This window comes from Bubalus bubalis, chromosome X (genome assembly GCF_019923935.1).
Source record: "Bubalus bubalis isolate 160015118507 breed Murrah chromosome X, NDDB_SH_1, whole genome shotgun sequence".
NCBI classification, from domain to species: Eukaryota; Metazoa; Chordata; class Mammalia; order Artiodactyla; family Bovidae; genus Bubalus; species Bubalus bubalis.
In genome coordinates, this window is record NC_059181.1 from 63,104,486 (window position 1) to 63,128,204 (window position 23,719).

General features: G+C 51.4%; 1 protein-coding gene across 9 annotated transcripts; it reads left to right on the top strand.

Annotated features, from left to right (window-relative positions):
* Positions 1–1,104: 1,104 nt before the first annotated feature.
* On the top strand, positions 1,105–23,659 carry MED12 (mediator complex subunit 12). Of its 9 annotated transcripts, XM_006076366.3 has the most exons (45): positions 1,106–1,427; positions 1,954–2,058; positions 2,266–2,457; positions 2,594–2,750; positions 3,927–4,108; positions 4,296–4,406; positions 4,526–4,780; positions 5,150–5,296; positions 5,455–5,554; positions 5,685–5,821; positions 6,186–6,317; positions 6,658–6,784; positions 7,247–7,476; positions 8,008–8,088; positions 8,229–8,399; positions 8,602–8,746; positions 8,913–8,963; positions 9,286–9,404; positions 9,595–9,738; positions 10,172–10,335; positions 10,539–10,670; positions 11,091–11,318; positions 11,495–11,639; positions 11,806–11,926; positions 12,284–12,385; positions 12,487–12,600; positions 12,849–13,024; positions 13,205–13,384; positions 14,440–14,511; positions 14,957–15,090; positions 15,259–15,420; positions 15,655–15,766; positions 15,933–16,022; positions 16,457–16,566; positions 16,794–16,929; positions 17,167–17,328; positions 18,284–18,658; positions 18,937–19,087; positions 19,243–19,448; positions 19,607–19,681; positions 19,774–19,991; positions 21,717–21,945; positions 22,762–22,893; positions 23,067–23,148; positions 23,384–23,659. In XM_006076366.3, exons 1-45 carry the CDS (start codon positions 1,329–1,331, stop codon positions 23,425–23,427), a joined length of 6,537 nt encoding a protein of 2,178 aa, XP_006076428.3. In that variant the 5' UTR covers positions 1,106–1,328; the 3' UTR covers positions 23,428–23,659. The 9 variants fall into 9 exon arrangements, with proteins under 9 accessions (XP_025132860.2, XP_025132856.2, XP_025132857.2 ...); XM_025277075.2 differs by lacking the exons at positions 22,762–22,893; positions 23,067–23,148; positions 23,384–23,659 and having other exon boundaries at positions 1,105–1,427; positions 18,197–18,658; positions 19,774–19,828; positions 19,904–19,991; positions 21,717–22,077; XM_025277077.2 differs by lacking the exons at positions 22,762–22,893; positions 23,067–23,148; positions 23,384–23,659 and having other exon boundaries at positions 19,774–19,828; positions 19,904–19,991; positions 21,717–22,077.
* The last annotated feature ends 60 nt before the right edge of the window (positions 23,660–23,719 follow it).

A 23,719-nucleotide genomic window follows, 5' to 3' on the forward strand; every position in this document is an offset into this window, starting at 1 on the left:
ACTCTCAAGAGTCTTCTCCAGCACCACAATTCAAAAGCATCAATTCTTCAGCGTTCAGCTTTCTTTATAGTCCAACTCTCACATCCATACATGACTACTGGAAAAATCATAGCCTTGACTAGACAGACCTTTGTTGACAAAGTAATGTCTCTGCTTTTTAATATGCTGTCTAGGTTGTCTAGCTTTCCTTCCAAGGAGTAAGCGTCTCTTAATTTCATGGCTGCAATCACCATCTGCAGTGATTTTGGAGCCCCCCCAAAATAAAGTCAGACACTGTTTCCACTGTTTCCCCATCTATTTGCCATGAAGTGATGGGACCGGATGCCATGATCTTCGTTTTCTGAATGTTGAGCCTTAAGCCAACTTTTTCACTCTCCTCTTTGACTTTCATCATGAGACTCTTTAGTTCTTCACTTTCTGCCATAAGGGTGGTGTCATCTGCATATGTGAGGTTATTGGTATTTCTCCCGGCAATCTTGACTCCAGCTTGTGCTTCTTCCAGCCCAGCGTTTCTCATGATGTACTCTGCATATAAGTTAAATGAGCAGGGTGACAATATACAGCCTTGCCATACTCCTTTTCTTAGAAAGTATCTATTTTGCATATCTCTATGCGCATTTTTTTCTGGGAAGAAGGGCCTTAGCTTCCATCAGCATTTTAATGGGATTGTGAAACACAAGAGGTTAAGAACCTCAGTGATGTATCATAAAGACCTTGAGGGATTAGAGCCGACCTTTCAGGGCTTAACACGTGCTTTCTCATGCATATATAGTTTCTAATCTTCGCAACAGTCCCTTAAAAGAGGTGTTAGTAGTATACCTATTTTTCAGATGCGAAAACGAAGAAGCGGTTGAAAAAGGCAAGAGTTCCTACAGACGATCTAGCCCTTATTCGAGGCCGAGAACTGAGAGAGGCTCCGAGAACCCAGTTCCAGTAGGAGCTCATCGCCTCGGCCGCCTCCCACCTCGCAGGTTCGTATCCCCAGTGCAGCACACGACTGGTGGTCGCTGCAGGAATCTTGACTGAGTGAAATCCACCTCCCGTGGCGGGCGCCGAAAAGCTCCGGGGGCGCGGAGCTCCGCCCCACGCCGGGCTGGGCCCGCCCCTGCTGCGGTCGGTATTGTCAGACGGTTCCCGGCGTCCCTCGGTTTCCCTCGGTAGTTTCCGGCAAAGATCGGGAGTTTCTAACGTGCCCCTTGTAGTCTCTCGGCTGCCGTCCTCGCCACCGCCGCCCCTCTTTTCGGCTCCCTCTCCCCTACCCGCCCCCCCCCCCCCCCCCCCCCGCGATCGGGCCCGGCTGGCGCCTCTGTCGTTACGGGCTGAGCAAGATGGCGGCCTTTGGGATCTTGAGCTACGAACACCGGCCCCTGAAGCGGCCGCGGCTGGGGCCTCCTGATGTGTACCCTCAAGATCCCAAACAGAAGGAGGTGAGTTCAGAAATTCGGGCTCCCAGGGGGCCAGGGGCCAGCAATCGGCATAGGAGGAAGCACTGATGGCTCGGGGGAGCGGGGGCGGGGCGGCTCTGTGGGAGCGCAAGTCCCGAAAGGGGGAAGAGTAAAGTGGACTGGTGTCGGAGAGTAAGACCTGGGGGAGGTGGGGGCTGGTTTCTGAGCTAGAACCGGGAGTGATGTTGGGGCCACGCTGGAGGCGCCCCCTCTACACACAGACCTCAGAAAGTTGTCTGAGGCGGCTGGGTGAACTAAGGCTGCTTGTAAACTCACAAGGGAAGAGTGCTGTTGAGCGAGCTCTGGGGATTGGGAATCTTAGTACTGTGGGGGTGAGGGTGGGGTCCAAATGAATATGAGATTATTTTTAAATAATAATGTGTTATCTACTCCCCAATCATTTTCCTATTTTTTTCCACCCTTGTTCCCTTCTCTTCGGCCCTCTTCCACCACCACCACCATCTCCCCCAAGGAAGAAAAAAGCTAAAATGTTGTTTTCCTGCCTCAGGATGAATTAACGGCCTTGAATGTAAAACAAGGTTTCAATAACCAGCCTGCTGTCTCTGGGGATGAACATGGCACTGCCAAGAATGTCAACTTTAATCCTGCCAAGGTGAGACAACCCCATCAGGCTGAAGGAAAAGGCTGGAAGAATCTGAGAGGGAGCAAAGGCCCTAGGCTGGGAAGACGTAAAGGGATGACCTAACTGGCGGTGTTTTCCTTTGTAACCTAATGCTACCACATTGGCATTTGCCCATCAAAGGCACAGCCACCTTTCTGCCCCTTCTTCCCACCCTGAGGTGTAGTTTTCTTCCCTCAGATCAGTTCCAACTTCAACAGCATCATTACAGAGAAGTTACGTTGTAACACCCTCCCTGACATTGGTCGAAGGAAGCCCCAAGTGAACCAGAAGGACAACTTCTGGCTGGTGACTGCACGATCCCAGAGTGCCATTAACACTTGGTTTACTGATCTGGCTGGTACCAAGCCACTCACACAACTAGCCAAAAAGGTGAGGTACTGTTTCCTGTTCTTCAGGCCAAAGAGGGGAACGTGAGTACCAAGTACCCTCTGATTCTCAGATTGAAGTACATGGGTGTCAGCTCACTGGGGTGAGAGAAGTCTCACTGTTTGCAATGTCCATTCAGGTCCCCATTTTCAGTAAGAAGGAAGAAGTGTTTGGGTATTTAGCCAAATACACAGTGCCTGTGATGCGGGCCGCCTGGCTCATTAAGATGACCTGTGCCTACTATGCAGCAATCTCAGAGACCAAGGTTAAGAAGAGACATATTGACCCCTTCACAGGTGAGTAACTCCTAATACCAGGGATCCTTCCACTGATCACTTCAAAGAGTGGTGGAGAAACCTTGCAATTACTCTCCTTCCTCATCTGTATTCCTTGCTTCTGCTTGTATCTTGCATTCACTCAGTTAGTAAACATCAAGTGTCTTGAGTATCTACTGTATGTGTGCTGCTGCTGCTGCTGCTGCTAAGTCGCTTCAGTCATGTCCGACTCTGTGCGACCCCATAGACGGCAGCCCACCAGGCTCCGCTATCCCTGGGATTCTCCAGGCAAGAACACTGGAGTGGGTACTGGGCTATAAAGATAATCACTACCTAATCCCTACACTTAGGATGCTTATAGTCTAGTAGGGATGCTAAGGCCACTGTACAAATCCCATAATTAAATATAGAAACATAATGTCAAAAATGGAGGCAGGGGCTTCCTTGGTGGCTCAGTGGTAAAGAATCCACCTGCCAGTGCAGGAGACATGGGTTCGATCCCTAATCTGGGAAGATCCCACATGCCTCGGAGCAGCTAAGTCTGTGAGCCACAACTATTGAGTCTGTGCTCTGGAGCCCATGTGCCCCAACTACTGAAGCCTGCACACCCTAGAGCCTGTGCTCTACAAGAGAAGCCACTCCAACGAGAAGCCTATACTCCACAACTAGAGACTAGCCCCACTTACCACAACTAGAGAAGCTTGTGTGCAGCAATGAAGACCCAGAGCAGCCAAAAATAAATAAATAATATTATGTAATATTAAAAAAATGGAGGCAGAAGTTTCTTTGAGAATTCCGTGAACATAAAGGTTATTTTCTTTTGGGGATACCTGGAAAGGCTTTAGGAAGGTGATATTTGTTTTTGTTTTGTTTTGTTTTAATTTATTTTGTTGAAGTATAGTAGATTTATACTGTTGTGTTAGTTTCTAGTGTACACCAGAGTGATTCAGTTATACATGTGTGTGTGTTTATCTACATTCTTTTTTGTATTCTTTCCCATTATAGCTTACTATAGAATATCGAATGTAGTTCCTTGTGCTATACAGTAGGACCTGTTGTTGAAGGTGGCATTTGACTAGAGCCTATATGGGGATGAATAGGATTTAGAAACATGGTGACTGGGAGTGGAGGTGAGGGACAGAAGGTGTTCTAAGCAGAGGGACATTGTAAAATAGCCATCTCCCCATCTTTTTTTAGAATGGACTCAGATCATCACCAAGTGCTTATGGGAGCAGCTTCAAAAGATGGCTGAATACTACCGGCCAGGGCCTGCTGGAAGTGGGGGCTGTGGCTCCACGATAGGGCCCTTGCCCCATGATGTTGAGATGGCAATCCGGCAGTGGGACTACAACGAGAAGCTGGCCATGTTCATGTTTCAGGTAGGAAGGAGAGTGTGTCGTGTTGCATAGAAATGAGCCTGACCTCATACTCTGCCAACATGGAGCAGAGTCCACCTGCCACCTTGCCCCACTGGTGGTTTTCCTCATCCTTTCATTTACTTTCTCTGCCTCATCTCTAATAGTCCCTGTTTGAAACTCATCGCCTTCCCACCCCTGGTGTCCATAGGACGGAATGCTGGACAGACATGAGTTTCTGACCTGGGTACTTGAGTGTTTTGAGAAAATCCGCCCTGGAGAGGATGAATTGCTTAAACTGCTGCTGCCTCTGCTGCTTCGAGTAAGGCCTAGGATTTGGTGGAGGAGGGGGGGGGTCTCAGGAGGATTTGAGGAGATATAAGGCACAAGAGCTGTGTCCCTCGGAGAGAACTGGGGGGTTTGATCGTCATGTCTTCACAGTACTCTGGAGAGTTTGTTCAGTCTGCGTACCTCTCCCGCCGCCTCGCCTACTTCTGTACACGGAGACTGGCCCTGCAGCTGGATGGTGTGAGCAGTCACTCATCTCATGTGATGTCTGCTCAGTCGACAAGCACACTGCCCACCACCCCTGCTCCTCAGCCCCCAAGTAGCAGCACACCCTCTACACCCTTTAGTGACCTGCTTATGTGCCCTCAGCACCGGCCCCTAGTTTTTGGCCTCAGCTGTATCCTTCAGGTAGGTACTGGGTGGTCCCATGAAAGTATTAGTATTAAGAGGCATCTTGAGAACAGTCAGGTGCTTGTCCTAGAAAATGGGAGTGATTCTAACTTGAGGCCAAAAGTAGGCACTGAGAATTTGCTTGGAAATTGTTGGCTTCTCATTCATGGGGTGTTAGTTCCTTTTCAGTTAATACCCATCCAGGCCTAAATAGCAGACCCAAAGCCTTTAGGAGGGTAGATGAGGAGAGGGGCTCAGAGATGGAGTGGTGCCACCCCAGGGACTCAGAATGACTTGCATCAGAAGCCAAAGGGTGGGGTCTTATAGTGGGCTTCTAGACAGGTAGCCATGGAAACCGAGTTTGACTTAGCTGTTTCTGTCTGGCAGACCATCCTGCTGTGTTGTCCTAGTGCCCTGGTTTGGCACTATTCACTGACTGATAGTCGAATCAAGACTGGCTCACCACTTGACCACCTGCCTATTGCCCCCTCCAACCTGCCCATGCCAGAGGGCAACAGTGCCTTCACTCAGCAGGTAAGTCTGACCAATAGCCTGGTACCCCCAGGGGACTGGGATGTGAGAAGTTACCCGTTCAGAAATAGTGACCTAGCGCCTGCTACTGTTCTTTTAGCCTGGAGCCCTGGCCTTTTTCTTTATGCTTTACTACATCCTTAAAGCCCTCCTTTTTGCAGGTCCGTGCAAAGTTGCGGGAGATCGAGCAACAGATCAAGGAACGAGGACAGGCCGTTGAGGTTCGCTGGTCTTTTGATAAGTGCCAGGAAGCTACTGCAGGTGGGTGCCAGAAGACAGACAATAAGAAGAATGTTTGGGGAAAGGATCAGGATGGTAAGGACATACAGATCTGAGAGTTGGTGTAGACCAGGCCTCTAGTTAAGTCCCCTTTACCACTTTTCCTCCTTAGGCTTCACCATTGGACGAGTACTCCATACTTTGGAAGTGTTGGACAGCCATAGTTTTGAACGCTCTGACTTCAGCAACTCTCTTGATTCCCTCTGTAATCGAATCTTTGGATTGGGGCCTAGCAAGGATGGGCACGAGGTAATAAGCAAGAAGGGGAAGAGAAGTGAAAAACAGAGCAAAAGCAACAGTATATATGAGGGGAAAGTGTGGTGAGGCATTGAAGCCAGAGGATGTCTGAAGAGACTACCCATCTTACTGAGCCTAGGATATTTTAAGATGGAGTCTGCTGCAGCTGCTAAGTTGCTTTAGTCGTGTCCGACTCTGTGTGGCCCCATGGACTGCAGCCTACTAGGCTCCTCTGTCCATAGGATTTTCCAGGCAAGAGTACTGGAGTGGGGTGCCATTACCTTCTCCAAAAATGGAGTCTAGTTACTAGGAAATTGGAACTTGGTTCTTTGTCCTCAACTCTACCTTACTTACCCTATCTTCCTTTGGTCTCCAGATCTCCTCAGATGATGATGCAGTGGTATCATTACTGTGTGAATGGGCTGTCAGCTGCAAGCGTTCTGGTCGGCATCGTGCGATGGTGGTAGCCAAGCTGCTGGAGAAGAGACAGGCAGAGATTGAGGCTGAGGTTAGGGGCAGCCCATGGGGCAGTGGCAGTTGGGATCGAAGCCAGATTGAGCTGGTAGTGGGACCAAAGTTGAAATTGTGAGAGTGAAGAAGTGGTAGAAAATGTACAGGGAAATTTGAGGACATAAGGCAAAAGTAGAAAGGAACGGAACCATGTCAGAGTTAAGAGAAGCGACCAAGGTGCAATTGGGAGATGGTAAAGAAAATGGGAGTCAGGGGAGGGGAGTGGAAGTAAAAACCTTGGGGATGGAAGCAGAACAGTCAGTAGTTCAAGGATTGCACATGGGCGAGTGAAGAAATAGTTGAAACCCAATCTTATAGTCTGTTCTTTCATCTTACAGCGTTGTGGAGAATCGGAAGCTGCAGATGAGAAGGGTTCCATTGCCTCTGGCTCCCTTTCTGCTCCCAGTGCTCCCATTTTCCAAGATGTCCTCTTACAGTTTCTGGATACACAGGCTCCCATGCTGAGTATGGACCTGCCACTCTCTGGTTCCCTCTGCCTAGACTCAGCCATCCTGTCATCAGAAAGCATAGTGAAGGGCCTTCTGGAATATATTTCAGTCTTGAGCTCTAAGCATAATGACTTTTGGACATAATTCTAGTCTTTGATCATCTTACAGTTCAACAGGGTCAAAAAATAAAGATAAGAATAAGAATGAGAGCATGCAGTTGACGCATTTTCACGTATAAATAGCAGAGATGCTGTATTCCTTTAGGAGATGGTGTGTGGGGCAGAAGGTGGGGTAGGATAACCAACCACACTTTGTCCCTCAATAGCTTTGGTTTTGTTGGTTTTTTTTTTCTTTTGAGTCATTCCTATTCTTGTCTACTTCAGGTACCTAGGAGCACCATGCCTTCGGTGTATTTCTTTCTTTCTGCCTGTCTCTTTTGTGTTCCTCTAACTCATCTTTTCTCCTTCCCTCTCTCCAGCGGACCCCCGAAGTGAGAGTGAACGAGTGGAATTCTTTAACTTGGTACTGCTGTTCTGTGAACTGATTCGACATGATGTTTTCTCCCACAACATGTACACTTGCACCCTCATCTCCCGAGGGGACCTTGCCTTCGGAGCCCCTGGTCCCCGGCCTCCCTCTCCCTTTGATGACCCAGCTGATGACCCAGAGCGCAAGGAGGCTGAGGGCAGCAGCAGCAGCAAGCTGGAGGTGAGTGAGCTTTTCCTTGTCCTAGATTGTTTCTTCTTGACAGCCCCATCTTCCTGGCTCCATGAGTCCTCTGAGAATCCTTTACCAAATAAGGAGGATAGGATTTGCTTAGTGCTTTGCAGTTTAGCAAGCACTCTCAAGTTATTTATTTATTTTTTTTTCATTTGATTCTCACAACAGACCTGTGAGGTATTGTTTTTCTTTTTTCACGGGGGCTGTGTCACACAGCTTGTGGGATCTTAGTTGCCCAACCAGGGACCACGGCAGTAAATGTGCCGAGTCTTTGCCACTGGGCCACCAGGGAATTCCCTGCCACCCCCTGCCCCCCACCCCCACGAGATATCTTTATCCTCATTTTAAAGCTGAGAGAAACCAAGGCCTGCAGAGGTTAAGGGACCAGTCAAGGCTTGGATCTGGAACCAATGCTTTTCCCAGTATGGGCTCCTCTCTTCAACTCCAGTCAACCTTTTGAGATGGTGGGGAGCAGCTCCTCAGGGCTAAAGCAGCTTCACTTCTGTTCTCTACACTCAGGATCCAGGGCTCTCAGAGTCTATGGACATTGACCCTAGCTCCAGTGTGCTCTTTGAGGACATGGAAAAGCCTGATTTCTCAGTAAGTTAAGTTACATACTGGTGTGGAAGCATCCAGCTCCTGAGGTCCTTCTGTTATGCCACTTTGGGGAGTTTCTTTATGCGCCCCCTGCAATCCTTTTGTCTTCCTCTAAACGTTCTGCCCTTTCGCCTTTCTCTTAGTTGTTCTCCCCTACTATGCCCTGTGAGGGGAAGGGCAGTCCATCCCCTGAGAAACCAGATGTTGAGAAGGAGGTGAAGCCCCCACCCAAGGAGAAGCTAGAAGGAACCCTTGGGGTTCTTTATGACCAGCCACGGCATGTGCAGTATGCCACACACTTTCCCATCCCCCAGGTACCGTTTGCCAACACCTTCCGACCCTCTGTTCTGAGCCCAGGTTTCTGTCCAAGGACTTTGCCGAGGGGTTGGAGCTGTTCTTAAGGGTGTGGTATGCTGGGAAGGGTTGGAGTGCTGGGGTGCTGAGGGGCATGGAGCATGCTTTTGAGAGGAGGGAGAGTGATCCCTGCTGGAGTCTGATGGTGCTGCTGGGATGCAGGAGGAGTCATGCAGCCATGAGTGCAACCAGCGGTTGGTCGTACTGTTTGGGGTGGGAAAGCAGCGAGATGATGCCCGCCATGCCATCAAGAAAATTACCAAGGATATCCTGAAGGTTCTGAACCGCAAGGGGACAGCAGAAACTGGTGGGTTTGAGGCACCTGAAATAGATCTCCCCCAAAGAGCGCCTTAGTCAGTCTTCCCTTCCCCAGCATAGGGAACTCCCAGTCATGTCCCAATGTCCTGTCTCTTGGAGTCTCCTGAGAGCTCTAGTCCTTTTGAAACTTCCCCCCTCATTCCCCCCCTCTGCAGACCAGCTTGCTCCTATTGTGCCTCTGAATCCTGGAGACCTGACATTCTTAGGTACCTCACAGTAAGCCCCATACTACCCGCCCTCCCTCTCCCTTCCCTCCCTCAACCTAGCACTTCCCTGTACGTACTCCTCTAAGGTCCACATAGTCTGTGGTCCTCCAAACCTTTGCTTCACTGTTCCCTTCCCTTCATCCCTCCCCCACCCCTTCCTTGACCCTCCCTTCCCATCTTCCCTCTTCCTTCCTTCCCTTCCTCCCTCCCTCCCTTCCGTCCCCTTTCCCTCCCCACCATAGCCTTCTCTCCATACCCCCCCACCCCCAGTTGCCTGGTTATCTTCCCTGTCCTGACTGGTCCCTTTCAACTGTCCCCTCAGGTGGGGAGGATGGACAGAAGCGGCGACGAAACCGACCTGAAGCTTTTCCCACTGCCGAGGATATCTTTGCTAAGTTCCAGCACCTTTCACATTATGACCAACACCAGGTCACGGCTCAGGTGTGGGCCTAAGTCCAGCCCCCTTCCCACATTCTGGTCTCCTTGTCCTGTTTTCCTTCTCTCCTTATCTTTTTTTCCCCCAGGCAGGCTAAGCCTCCTGTTCTCACCCCTTTTCCCCATCATCCTTTCCTGCTGCCCTGGTTCTTCTCACCTCTCTCCACTCCCATCTCACTCCCACTGCCCTTATTAGGTCTCCCGGAATGTTCTGGAGCAGATCACGAGCTTTGCCCTTGGCATGTCATACCACTTGCCTCTGGTGCAGCATGTGCAGTTTATCTTCGACCTCATGGAATATTCACTCAGCATCAGTGGCCTCATCGACTTTGCCATTCAGGTGGGGGAGTTGGGGAGATGAAGGAGAGGGCGTTTGTGCAGTACAGGGTCACAAGGACAAGAGCAGAGGCTCAAGCCAGTGTCCCATGTTATTTGGAGGGACCAAAAGGCTAGTGTCAGGGGAGTGGCCCGTGAGCTAAGCCAGCAGGAATAGAGACTCAAGTGCTCCCTGGGGAGGCCTGAGAGATGGATTAGAGCACTGGGCACAGACTGTCCTTCCACTGTGGATTTCATAGGATTGTATCCTGGACACTGGGTAGATCATTGATGTGGCTTGTTGTTAATAGAATAAAGGGCAGTGGAATATGCCACTGGAGCCCTTCCAGGCTGAGGCATCTCTAGCAGGAAAGGGCTCCAGTTTTCTCACAGGAAAAGAAATGATGTATAACATTTGAGGCCTCTTCTTGTTTCTCAACCCCCACTCACTCTGCTAGCTGCTGAATGAACTGAGTGTAGTCGAGGCCGAACTGCTTCTCAAATCCTCAGATCTGGTGGGCAGCTACACCACCAGCCTGTGCCTGTGCATCGTGGCTGTCCTGCGCCACTATCACGCCTGCCTCATCCTCAACCAGGACCAGATGGCACAGGTCTTTGAGGGGTAAGTGGAGCTTCAGAATAACCAAAACCCACGGGGCCCTGGTGAAGGCCGTTGGAAATGACTTGCAGAGAACACATAAGGCTCTTGCAATGCAGAATTGCATGCCTTCCTGGTAGGGAGGGGACAGAACATTGCGGAGGGACAGGAATCTTGGCGCCCAGACCCGCCATTGCTCCAGGTGCGACCTTGTCCTTTCTTGACAGGCTGTGTGGCGTAGTTAAGCATGGGATGAACCGATCCGATGGTTCCTCTGCAGAACGCTGTATCCTTGCATATCTCTATGATCTGTACACCTCCTGTAGCCATTTAAAGAGCAAATTTGGGGAACTCTTCAGGTAAGAGAGGTAGAAGGTAAGGGGTAGAGAGTGGGACCTCATCCCATCTCCTCGCTATCGCCCAACTCAGGAGCAGAGCACAGCCTACCACCCTGCTGTGTCTGCAGGGTCATTTGGGGACAGTGTCCTCTAAGTGTTCTTGGTCCCCAGAGTGGGCCTCCTTCCTCATCAGCCTTGCTTCCAGCCCATGCCTGCAGGGCCCACGCTCCTCCTCCCCGCCTCCTGGGGCCCCTGTGCCTTATCCTCACTGGGTTTCTTTCCAGCCCAGTTGGTCTGCTTTGTCCCATTTCCCCTCTTCTTGCCTTAAGGCCCTTGGTCCCTCATTTTCTCCTTTTTGTTCTTTTCTCCTCTTTCCTGACCATCCCTCTGGCTCACTAGCACTTCCTCAATACTGCTCTCTCCTCTCCCCTACCCCTACAGCGACTTCTGCTCCAAGGTAAAGAATACCATCTACTGCAACGTGGAGCCGTCAGAGTCCAACATGCGCTGGGCACCCGAGTTCATGATCGACACTTTAGAGAACCCCGCCGCTCACACCTTCACCTACACAGGGCTAGGCAAGAGTCTTAGTGAGAACCCTGCTAACCGCTACAGCTTTGTCTGCAATGCCCTTATGCACGTCTGTGTGGGGCACCATGATTCGGATAGGTATGGGGCGTACTGAGTGAGGCATGGGCACCACGCTCCCGCCTGATGTTGGGAGGGATGACTTGCCCGGGAGGTACCACAACCTTGGTTATAGCCGGGGTGGCGATGAAAAGTTAATGAGTCTGAGGTTTTGCCGGAACAAGGTTTTTGCTGAGGGCATTTGTACTTTTCCCCAGGGTGAATGACATCGCCATCCTGTGTGCAGAGCTGACCGGCTATTGCAAGTCACTGAGTGCAGAGTGGCTGGGAGTGCTTAAGGCCTTGTGCTGCTCCTCTAACAATGGCACTTGTGGTTTCAACGACCTCCTCTGCAATGTAGATGTGAGACTGGGGGTGGGGGCGCACCGGGCAGTCCCCAGGGCAGGAGTCTGCTCCCAGGGACTGTGAGAGTGGAGGGACAGCTTTATGCAGAATGGAGGCCCAGCACTCAGAGTAGGAGAACTCTTTCCACACTGAGTCCTGGTGTGTGTCTGCTTTTTTCCTCCAGGTCAGTGACCTGTCTTTTCACGACTCCCTGGCCACTTTTGTTGCCATCCTCATCGCTCGGCAGTGTTTGCTCCTGGAGGATCTGATTCGCTGTGCGGCCATCCCTTCACTCCTTAATGCTGGTAAACTACCAATTTGTGACCCCTAGAAAGTCTAAACCCCCAATGTCAATACACACTCAATGGCCATACTCTCCTTGTTCACTGTGGGCCTCCTGGTGGCACCAGAAGCCAGTTCTGTTGTGTGCCTCAGGCTGGGAGGGGCCTCTTTCTGACCCTGCACCTGTTTCCCCAGTCTTTCCTGTTCCTGACCCTTCCAGGTTCTCCCCTCTGCACTATAGAACAGTTGGCTCCCTCACCTCTTCTCCAATGTGTTATCTCCTTTTGCCTGACCTCAGCCACCGTTTTAGTGCCTCAGCACCCACAAACCCACATATAGCCCACCTTCATCCTTTCCCCACCTCTGTGTCTTCTCTGTAGCTTGCAGTGAACAGGACTCTGAGCCAGGGGCCCGGCTTACCTGCCGCATCCTCCTCCACCTTTTCAAGACACCTCAACTCAATCCTTGCCAATCGGATGGAAGTAAGTGACTCCATCCAAGCCAGGCTGCCAAGGATAGTGTGGCTACCCTACCCCCACTGTTTCTACTTTGGCTTCCCCCTGACTTCAGCTCTCTCCACCAGACAAGCCTACTGTAGGAATCCGCTCCTCCTGTGACCGCCACCTGCTGGCTGCCTCCCAGAACCGCATCGTGGATGGAGCTGTGTTTGCTGTTCTCAAGGCTGTGTTTGTACTTGGTATGGGGGTAGAAAGAGTGGTGCCAAAAGTGTGTATAGGGTGGAGCGCCAGCTAAACTACAAAGGACAGTCTTTCTCCCTCCTAAAGGTGGTCTGTCTGACCTTTCTGGAGGATAGGAAGGAGGGAAGTATGTTTCTGTCCCATAGGGCAGGATTTGGGGAGTGCTGCTTCTGTGGCTCTGGGGCAGGTCTCCACACAGCATTGGGATCTCACTTTGCACTCCATATCTCCCACCTGTGAACCGCAGGGGATGCGGAACTGAAGGGTTCGGGCTTCACTGTGACAGGAGGAACAGAAGAACTTCCAGAGGAGGAGGGAGGAGGTGGCAGTGGCAGTCGGAGGCAGGGTGGCCGCAACATCTCTGTGGAGACAGCCAGTCTGGATGTCTATGCCAAGTACGTGCTACGCAGCATCTGCCAGCAGGTCAGTCTCACCTTCTCCCGCAGACCTCTTAAATGCTGCTATATAATATAGTCTCGTTTCCTGTCATGATCACACCACCTCCCCGCCATACATTTTGTCCCTCACCAACCTCTGGTCCATCCCCCTTATTCCTAAGCCCCTCAGTGGTTGGCCCAGTCCCCTGATTCTTGGCTTCCTCAGGAATGGGTAGGAGAACGTTGCCTTAAATCGCTGTGTGAGGACAGCAATGACCTGCAAGACCCAGTGTTGAGCAGTGCCCAGGCCCAGCGCCTCATGCAGCTTATCTGCTACCCACATCGGCTGCTGGACAATGAGGATGGGGAAAACCCGCAGCGGCAACGCATTAAGCGTATTCTCCAGGTAGGCCAAGGTGACGGGGGTCTTGGAGAAAGTGGTGGGGCCTGAACCTGGGGTGAAATGATGGGAACTTTGAGAGAAAAAGAGAGGGAGAATTAAGTAGGAAGATGAATGAGGATATGGACAAAAGGTGGTGAGAGAAACAGCTCCAGCATGGGTTTTGAAGTCAAGCCAATATGGTCTAGACTCAAGAGTGAACCATTGGGTGAGGGCACACAAGTGGCTGGAGTAGGGCTTTGGCTTATCAGTGGGAGACAGAGCATCTGGGAGGTCTAGGTTTTGGTCTTATGTGTCTAGCATGTCGGTTGTAGCTCAGTGATGAGTAGTAATGCTGTTGGAAAGCTACTGCTTATTGAATGGCTGCTTCATGCTGGGTACCATGCTCAGTACTCTATGTAGATTTCCTCAGTTAGTCTTGACAACCCTGTGAAGTAGGTATGAATATCCCTGTTTTAGCATCAATGAAACTGAGGCTTGAAGAGGTTAAGTAACTTGACTGAGGTTCAGTAACTCACGAAGCTGGTAAGTTTAGAGTCAGTATAGGAGCCCAGGTCTGCCTGCACCCTTCCTGCCTCACCACACTGCTGCAGACATTCATGTGACTGGGGGGTGGAAAAATAAAGCTGTTGAGGAAAACCTAAAGGAATGAGGCCTCTTCAGCTGACAGAAGATAATGCCTCAGAGAGATTAACTAAGACTAGCCCTCGGGTCTGTAAAGGACTTTGAAAACAGGAGTGGCGAGCTTCAACTTCAACATCAAAGATTTAAGTTAAGCGTTAAGCAGAACTTCCTGATGCAGAGGAATGTGAGGCTCTGGAGCAGGAAACTGGGGAAGATGTGAAATTTTTTCAAAACAACTTTTGAAATAGGATAGTTTTTTTTCAGCCATTTTGGATTATTTAAGTGTGATCTTTCCTAAAGAGGGGAAGTCGAGGGCCCTTTCAGACCTCCAGGCATATGTGATTCAAGGTTGTGAGAGATCAGGGGCTGGCATCAGGGTACTAAGTGGCTGGGATGAAACAGTGATGACTAGCTTGCTGATGGGGTCTCTGTCACAGAACTTGGACCAGTGGACCATGCGCCAGTCTTCGTTGGAACTGCAGCTCATGATCAAGCAGACCCCTAACAATGTGAGTGGTTCCCAGACCCTCTCTCATGCTCACTTCCAACAATATGTGTCAGGGAAGGGGGCTGCCATAGAAGAGCCTAGGTTCTATCTTTGGGTTCTGGAGATAAGAGAGGATGGGAAGATGGCGGATGTGTGGAACTGATGATAAGGGACATGGGTTGAGAGTGTTGGGGCTCTGAGCTGTGGGGAAGGTTCACAGCTGTGGTAGTAGAGGCTGTTTCTGTGGCCACAGCTGTAAGGGGGTATGTAAAGGAGAAGACAGTGGGGCACTGGAGAAGTACTGCAAGGTGGTGGAGGGCATGATGCCCAACAGAGTTGTGTTCCTACCCTCCCATCAGCCTCCACAGGTGCCTTCCTCTGTCTTCATCTCCTATCTCTCCTACTATCTCTTTGCCTTTGCCACCAGCTAACCTATTTACCTCCCCTGTGCCTTTCATCCTCCTTAGGAGATGAACTCCCTCTTAGAGAACATCGCCAAGGCCACAATCGAGGTTTTCCAACAGTCTGCAGAGACAGGGTCATCTTCTGGAAATGCTGCAAGCAACATGCCCAGCAGCAGCAAGACCAAGCCTGTGCTCAGGTTGAATAGAAATGTGTTAGGACCCATCCCCTTTTGAGTTTTCTCTTCCAGTAGTGCAAATGATTTCAGCTGCCCAGAGGTGTCAGGCATGTCCATCTAGAAAAGAGAGGAGGGATTGTTCCAGCCTTGCCTGGCTCCTCTGTAACCCTGCGCGTGCCATCTCTCCAGCTCCCTAGAACGCTCGGGTGTATGGCTGGTGGCTCCTCTCATTGCCAAACTGCCCACCTCAGTCCAGGGGCATGTGTTAAAGGCTGCTGGGGAAGAATTGGAGAACGGCCAGCACCTGGACTCCTCTTCCCGCAAAGAACGTGATCGACAAAAGCAAAAGAGGTAAAGTGGCTGTTGTGGGGCTGGGATTGCAGAGTGGAATGGAGAGGAGGCCCAGGGAGGAAGAGAAGTTGGGTCAAAGAGGTGAGGGTCAAAATCAGAAAAAGGTACAATTGGAGGAGAAGAAAGATGGTCAAACAAGAGGCTACATGTTAAAAGAGTAGAGTCGGGGGCTTGGAGGAATGAGGTTGGAAGTCGCCTGACCTGGTTCTGCTCTTTTTCTTCTCCCGTCTCTAGCATGTCTCTGTTGAGCCAGCAGCCCTTCTTATCCCTGGTGCTGACATGTCTGAAGGGGCAGGATGAGCAGCGTGAGGGACTCCTTACCTCGCTCTACAGCCAGGTCCACCAGGTATGGGTCTTTGGGCCTGGAGCTAGGCAGGAGGGCAGAGGAGAATGCAGCCAAGAGGCTACCTATGTACTCTTAATCTTCAGTATTTTTTGACAAGAACACCCTGGGTGCTTTGGCATGGACACGATGAAATCCGAGCTGTGTGTTGTACTTGTTTCTGTCTTAGATTGTGACTAATTGGAGAGATGACCAGTATTTAGACGATTGCAAACCAAAGCAGCTAATGCATGAGGCACTCAAACTGCGGCTCAACCTGGTGAGAGAGGGAGCCGGGAAGAAGGAGGAAAGGGGTGGAGCTAGGACCGCAGACAAAGAAGCCCCAGCCTGGGGAGGCGAGGATGCAGATGAGGGCCCAGGTTCGCCTGGATCTTCACGTATTAACCCATCTCTCCTGAAGGACGTGGGACCTGGAAGTGGTTAAGGAGACTGTATCCTTGCAGGGACCCTGCCTCAGTATTGTAGATTTTTTCTGGGCCCGAGAAGCCCTAGACACCTATTGTGGAGTGTTCAATGAGATCCTGGACATCCTTTGGTCTAACTTCATCATTACATAAGTAAGGAAACCAAGGCCCAGAGAGGTCGAGAATTAAGTCGTTGGCCTGAGATCATGTAGCCCAGGTTCTAATCTGAGCTTCCAAAGGCTGGCCTCCGCCCCTGAGCCATCTGACTGACTTGATGTGGCCCTGGCAGGTGGGGGGCATGTTTGACACAGTGCAGCGCAGCACCCAGCAGACCACGGAGTGGGCTGTGCTCCTCCTGGAGATCATCATCAGCGGCACTGTCGACATGCAGTCCAACAAGTAAAGCATCCCCCTCCCCTCCTTCCACTTTCGCCCCCAAGAGGAGCCCCTCCCCCAAACCAGGTGCATGACCCTGGAAGTAGATGTGGCTGACACTTTGGGCTCTGAGGTCCAGGGTCTGGGGTTTCTCACACGGTTTGGGTGCCTGCTCCCTGCTCATGTCCAAGCCGGCCATCTCTGTCTGAAACTCTTTCTCCTCTGTTTTTCTCCCTGGCTTCCTGCTATAGCGAGCTCTTCACCACTGTCCTGGACATGCTAAGCGTGCTCATCAATGGGACCCTAGCTGCAGACATGTCCAGCATCTCCCAGGGCAGCATGGAGGAAAACAAACGTGCCTACATGAACCTGGTGAAGAAGCTGCGGGTGAGCAGAGGGAGCAAGGCCTAGAGGCCTCCTCCCTCTTCCTTGAGGGAGTCCAGCCTCAGTGACATCATCCTGCCCCTCTACCCTTCCCTCACACATCTGTGTCTTCTTTGTTACTTGTTTAGTGAGGATTTACTGAGGGTTTTCTTCGGGCCAGCTTCTGTGCTGGCCCCTGAGAGGTCCCATTCCTTGTTTCCTGTGTCCTGAAACTCTTGTCCCGTCTTCTTGTGCCTGCAGAAAGAGTTGGCGGAACGCCAGTCGGATAGTCTGGAAAAAGTTTACCAGCTGCTGCCACTGCCCAAGCCGACTCGAGATGTGATCACGTGTGAGCCGCAGGGCTCCCTTATTGACACCAAGGGGAACAAGATTGCTGGCTTCGACTCCATCTTCAAGAAGGAGGCACGTTCCATTATCTTCCCACTCCCTGCTTCCTGCCTCCCACCTTTGTTCCCCTTTGGGCCAGAGCCTCCCCTGCTTTAACCTTATAGCTGCAACAAGTTCATTGGGCTTCATGAGGAAGCAAGAACCATCCCTGGGGTGTGAGATAATCACTTAATTTCCTCAAGTATCTTCTCCCTGTCTTGGGAATCTCATTCTCTTTCCTTGGTCTCTCCTTTTACCCCTCCCCACTACCCATCATCCCCATCACCTTTGTACCTGCCACCCATTTCTCAGCACCCCAGCCTCTTTCCTCTGCCCCACCCACAGCCCATCCTGCTCCAGCCCAGCCTGCACCCCACCTATCTGCCTGGCTGATGGCCCACATCTCTTTAATCCCTGCATCTCTTTCCTCCCATCCACCTATCTCAGCATGATTTTCTCTGTCCCCTCTTTCTGTGAGTTGCAGTATTTATTGAGTAATCATAATCATTGTGTGTAGTAGAGGGAGAGGAGAATAAGGATGTAGGGTTCCAAATCGGAAGCCCAATCCTTTCCTATAGGTGTTCTCTTCATTGTTTTCCTGCTTATTTGTCTCTATCTTTCTGTATCTCTCTCTCTCGGCCTGTCTCTCTCTTCCTGTTTTTCTCTCTCTCCCTTTCTCTGTCTGTCTCTCTGGCTCCCTTCAGTCTCTCACTGCCTTTTCTTTCTCTGCCTTCCTGTTTCTATATCTGTCTTCCTCTGACTGTCAGTGTCTGTCTCTGTCTCCCTCTGCTCCCTACCGTCCCCTCTTCATTCTCCCTCCCCTGTGTGTATATCCGTGTCTGTCTTCCTCTCACCATCTTCCCTGAATCTACCCATGAACTTTTTTTTCTTTTGTTGCCAACAGATACTTTTCCCTCTCCTGCAAGCCTTCAAGGTCTGTGTTGTATTTTCCAAGTTTCAGCAGCTCACTATTTCTCATTTTCTGGAGCAGGGTCTTCAGGTTTCCACCAAACAAAAGATCTCTCCCTGGGATCTTTTTGAGGGCTTGAAGCCATCAGCGCCACTGTCTTGGGGCTGGTTTGGAACAGTCCGGGTGGACCGGCGCGTGGCCCGTGGAGAGGAGCAGCAGCGGCTGCTGCTGTACCACACACACCTGAGGCCCCGGCCCCGCGCCTACTACCTGGAGCCACTGCCACTGCCTCCAGAAGACGAGGAACCCCCTGCCCCCACCCTGCTAGAGCCTGAAAAAAAGGCTCCAGAGCCCCCCAAAACTGACAAACCTGGAGCTGCTCCACCCAGCACTGAGGAACGCAAGAAGAAGTCCACCAAGGGCAAGAAGCGCAGCCAGCCTGCCGCCAAGACGGAAGTGAGCACTGCTGCTGCCGTCCCTGTGCATGCCGTCCCTGTGCATGCCGTCCCTGTGCATGCCGTCCCTGTGCATGCCGTCCCTGTGCATGCCGTCCCTGTGCACGTCTTTCCCAGCCCCACTCTCTTCCTGATCCTGGTTGTGGGAGGGCTAGGGGCATTTGAGGAAGGAGTACTTTTAGAATTAAAACAATGAGCCACATAGCTCCACCTCCTGTTCTGCCCTCCTTTCCCACTTGACCCCAGCCCTCTCACCTTCCTCCCCTGCCGTTCACACAGGACTATGGAATGGGCCCAGGCCGAAGTGGCCCCTACGGAGTGACAGTGCCTCCAGACCTCCTGCACCATGCCAACCCTAGCTCCATCTCCCACCTTAGCTACAGGCAGAGCTCCATAGGCCTCTACACCCAGAACCAGCCACTGCCAGCAGGTGGGTACCAGCCACTGGGTGCGAGGGACTGACCCGAATATTCCTCCCATCTGAAGGGCGATGCCACTTCTCCCAGGAGCTATAGATGCACAGGGTGCTGAGCAGGGCATGGAGGGACAAAGAGCCTAAAGAGGTCAGTTGGCTTCCCTTTCCAGGTGGCCCCCGTGTGGATCCATACCGCCCTGTGCGGTTACCGATGCAGAAGCTGCCTACCCGCCCACCTTACCCTGGAGTGCTGCCCACGACCATGACTGGTGTCATGGGACTGGAACCTGCCTCCTACAAGACGTCTGTGTACCGACAGCAGCAGCCTGCAGTGCCCCAAGGACAGCGCCTTCGCCAACAGCTCCAGGCAAAGATAGTGAGAGGGGCCGTAGGGAGGGCCGTCAGGGAGAGGGGCTTTTGAAGGTCACAGGAATTTGGGGTCTTCACAAGAACATGGAGAGTGGGAGATGCAAGAAACGAGGCACCAGAAAGCATTTCCAGAGTTTGAGTTTGTTTCCTTTTTCCCTCTAACAGAGTCAAGGGATGTTGGGACAGTCATCTGTCCATCAGATGACTCCCAGTTCTTCGTACGGTTTGCAGACCTCCCAGGTAAGGGTGCAAGGTGGGGAGACTTGGGGCGCTCCAGGCACACTGGTCTGCACACCCCTGGCTCTGACACCCTCTCTCCTCCTCCCCTCCAGGGCTATACTCCTTATGTTTCTCATGTGGGATTGCAGCAACACACAGGCCCTGCAGGTACCATGGTGCCCCCCAGCTACTCCAGCCAGCCTTACCAGAGCACCCACCCTTCTACCAATCCTACTCTTGTAGATCCTACTCGCCACCTGCAGCAGCGGCCCAGTGGCTATGTGCACCAGCAGGCCCCAACCTACGGACATGGGCTGACCTCCACTCAAAGGTACCCAAGTGAGCCAGGCATGGCGGAGACACTGAGGCTTTCAATTTGGGGACACCTGGGCCTGGATGTGGTGAGACTAGTCAGAACTTTTGGAGGCATCAAGAGCACATACCTGGCCTGTCAACACAAAATGCCAGAGCTGGAAGGGGCACTGGTGGCCAGTACTCTCATGCCTGCTTCCCAAAGTTTCTTTGAGAACCAAAGAGGATAAATCACTTATATGCTTATAAGAAGGAAAGACCTGGAGTTCATAGATGCAGTGTGTGGGAAGGAGTCATCTAGCTACCATTAGAGCAGTTTAGTGCTGGAATGGACCAGTGAACACATCCTTCCACCTTAGTGACTGTCAGTTAGGCCTTACTAAAGACATTGTAATCATGTCTTGAGGTTCTGCAGCTTAGGGTTGAGAACACTGTGGGGGTGGACCGGAAGAAAAGTCCCTTACTTAGAGGTACTGATTAAGTGCCCACTGTGTGGCCAGCACTATGCTAGGACCAGGTGGGGTGAGGAAAACTATTGGAAAAAAATCCAAAGTCCTTCACCACACAGAATTTTTACTCTAGCTGGGAAGAAGAGACTTATTCAGAAGAGTACTTAGAGAACATGGTAATGAAAGATACAATCAGCTGTGCAGTTGGGTGCTGTCAAATAAAATGGGAATTCAGGAAAAGTGGGGGATGATATCATTGTGGGCCTGAATCATCAGAGAAAGTTTCATGAAGGAGGTCAGACTTGAGTTGGCCTTTGAAGGATAGCTGTGATTTGGATTTGTGTGGAGGAGGAAAAGGAGGGAGATCCCAGGTAGAGGACATAGCATTAACAAAGACATGTAGGGTGGCTGGGAGGACAGGCAGGAGAAGAGCTTGGCTGGAATTTAAGATTCATGACAGGGAAGGAGTAGGGATAGGCTGGGAGTGGACAGGTTGAGAGAGAGCTTGGAATGCTTGGCATGGGGTTGAGACACAATCCGAAAGCGCTCTTGGTCAGGAAAATGATGTGATGATTTGGGCATGTTGAGAAATTAACATGGGTCTTGTGGAGAGGATGGGCTTCCCTTATAGCTCAGTTGGTGAAGAATCTGCCTGCCAATGCAGGAGACCTGGGTTTGATTCCTGGGTTGGGAAGATCCCCTGGAGAAGGAAACGGCAACCCACTCCGGTATTCCTGCCTAGAGAATCCCATGGACAGAAGAGCCTGGCAGGCTACTGTCCATGGGGTCACAAGAGCCGGACATGACTTAGCGACTAAACCACCACCACGTGGAGAGGATGCAAAGGGAAGGTGACAGAAGACTTGAGACAAGGACCCAGCCAGTAGCCTGTTGAGGTGAAGTACCAATTGGGGTCAGGAAAGTGTAAGGAGCAATAGAACTCAGCAGTCTTCAAGACCCTGACAATAGTAATAAGCTGAACAACCTTAGTGAGTATTTATAGAATAGCTAGCCTATGCTCAGGCTGTGTTTCATTTTCATAAGAGAAAAACAGCTACAACAGAATTGAAAAATCCCTAACCATGGAGGTTAGGAGACACTAAAGTAGGGGGTTGTCTTTGCTTCTCATTCCCCAACTTAGTAATCTGTCACAAGCCAAAAAGGCTCTTCTGGTTGGTGACAGAAGTGAATGAAATGGCCTGTTGGTATTTCTTTTGGGTCAGAGACCTGGGGCTCATCTGCCCCTCTCCCCCCACAGCCCATGCCTTGATCTCTGCCTCTCCTTGTCTTTGTAGGTTTTCCCACCAGACACTGCAGCAAACACCCATGATAGGCACCATGACCCCACTGGGCCCCCAGGGTGTCCAGGCCGGCATCCGGTCGGCTTCCATCCTGCCTGAGCAGCAGCAGCAGCAGCAGCAGCAGCAGCAGCAACAGCAGCAACAGCAGCAGCAGCAGCAGCAGCAGCAGCAGCAGCAACAGTACCATATCCGGCAGCAGCAGCAGCAGCAGCAGATCCTGCGGGTAAGGCCCTGGGATTTCATCTGGGACCTGGGAGACCTAGGAGGAGGAGGAGGGGAAGAGAGCAAGGAGAGGCACAGGCTCTTCTGGGTGGTTCTCCTATTATATAGAGTGAAGTAAGTCAGAAAGAGAAAAACAAATGTCATATATTAATGTGTATATGTGGAATCTAGAAAGATGATACTGATGAACACCTTTTTTCAGGGCAGCAGTAGAGATGCAGACATGGAGAACAAACTTGTGGACACAAGCAGAGGGATTGAGAGGATGGGATGAATTGAGAGAGTAGCACTGAAAAACATACATTACCACATGTAAAATTAGAGCCAGTGGAAATTTGCTGTATGACTCATGGAGCTCAAACCTGGTGCTCTGTGACAACCTAGAGAGGTGGGAAGGGGGTGGAAGGGAAGTTCAAGAGGGAGGGGACATATGTACACCTGTGGCTAATTCATGTTGATGTATGGCAGAAATCAAACAAATATTATAAAGCAATTATCCTTCAATTAAATAGATTTAAAAAAAGACAAAAAGATAGAATGAGGCAGTGCAAGTACCTTAAGTACCCGCAGGGGAGCTGGCATGTAGTGGGGCCTTGAGAAGTTAGTTCCTTCCCTCCCCACTTTTCCAGGGGTCCCGGTTGGAGAGAGTTGGGGGTCATCTGCTGGGCACTCCAGATGAGATTTTCTCTGCAGCTCCCTGAGCAGGGAAGGCAGCAGACCCAGAGTTCCCTGTGCTTCCTCTGCTCTCCCTGTCCCTCCACCACTGAGGTTCAGCCCCTTGCTCTCCTTACATGGATCTCTTCTGTCTTCATGGCAGCAGCAGCAACAGCAGCAGCAGCAGCAACAGCAGCAACAGCAGCAGCAGCAGCAACAGCAGCAGCAACAAGCACACCAGCAGCAGCAGCAGCAGGCGGCTCCTCCTCAGCCCCAGCCCCAGTCCCAGCCCCAGGTAGCTGCTGGACTCCAGCCCCTGCCCCCCCCCGCCCCCACTGGGGCGGCAGCATGTGCAGCTAGGGAGAGGCAGGAGGCAAGCCCAGGCCCTCTACAGATGGGTGGGGACGTGAGGATGAGAAGGATGGGGAACATTCAAGTTCCACCTTCCATGTCCTGTTTTCACCTCAGTTCCAGCGCCAGGGGCTTCAGCAGACACAGCAACAACAACAGACAGCAGCTTTGGTCCGGCAGCTCCAACAACAGCTCTCTAGTAAGCCTGCCTTCCTGCCCAAGGAGTGCCTCCGCAGAATAACTGGTGGGGGGGGTGGTGGAGGGGGAGGGGGGGAGGGTAGAGGTAAAAGTGGCTGAGGTGATTGCTTCAAGCCCAGCTTGTAGGGGGAAGCATTGCCTTCTACCCCTTTCCTTTGGTGCCTGAGTGGCTCTCCTCATGCAGACCCTCGCCCCTGCTCAGCTGCCCATCCCTGATAGTCTCTGGTTTTTCACAGACACCCAGCCACAGCCCAGTACCAACATATTTGGACGCTACTGAGCCACCTGGAGGAACTGCTTGTACACTGGATGTGGCCCCACCATTTCCTCTTAATTCCCAGTCCTCTTCCTGGGCTAGCACCAGTAGTGGTTGGGGCTCTTCCCTTAGGCTCCATTTTTAATGAGTTTTTAGTATTTTTGTTAATGTGAGGCATTGAGCTGTTGGGTTTTGTATATTATTTATATAGAGACCCCAGAGCTGTTGCACCCAATACACAGAGCTTCTTTGCAAAGAAAGTGTGTGAATCTGCGTGTCCGGGAAGGGCGGGCTCTTGGAAGGGTGTCGGGGCTGG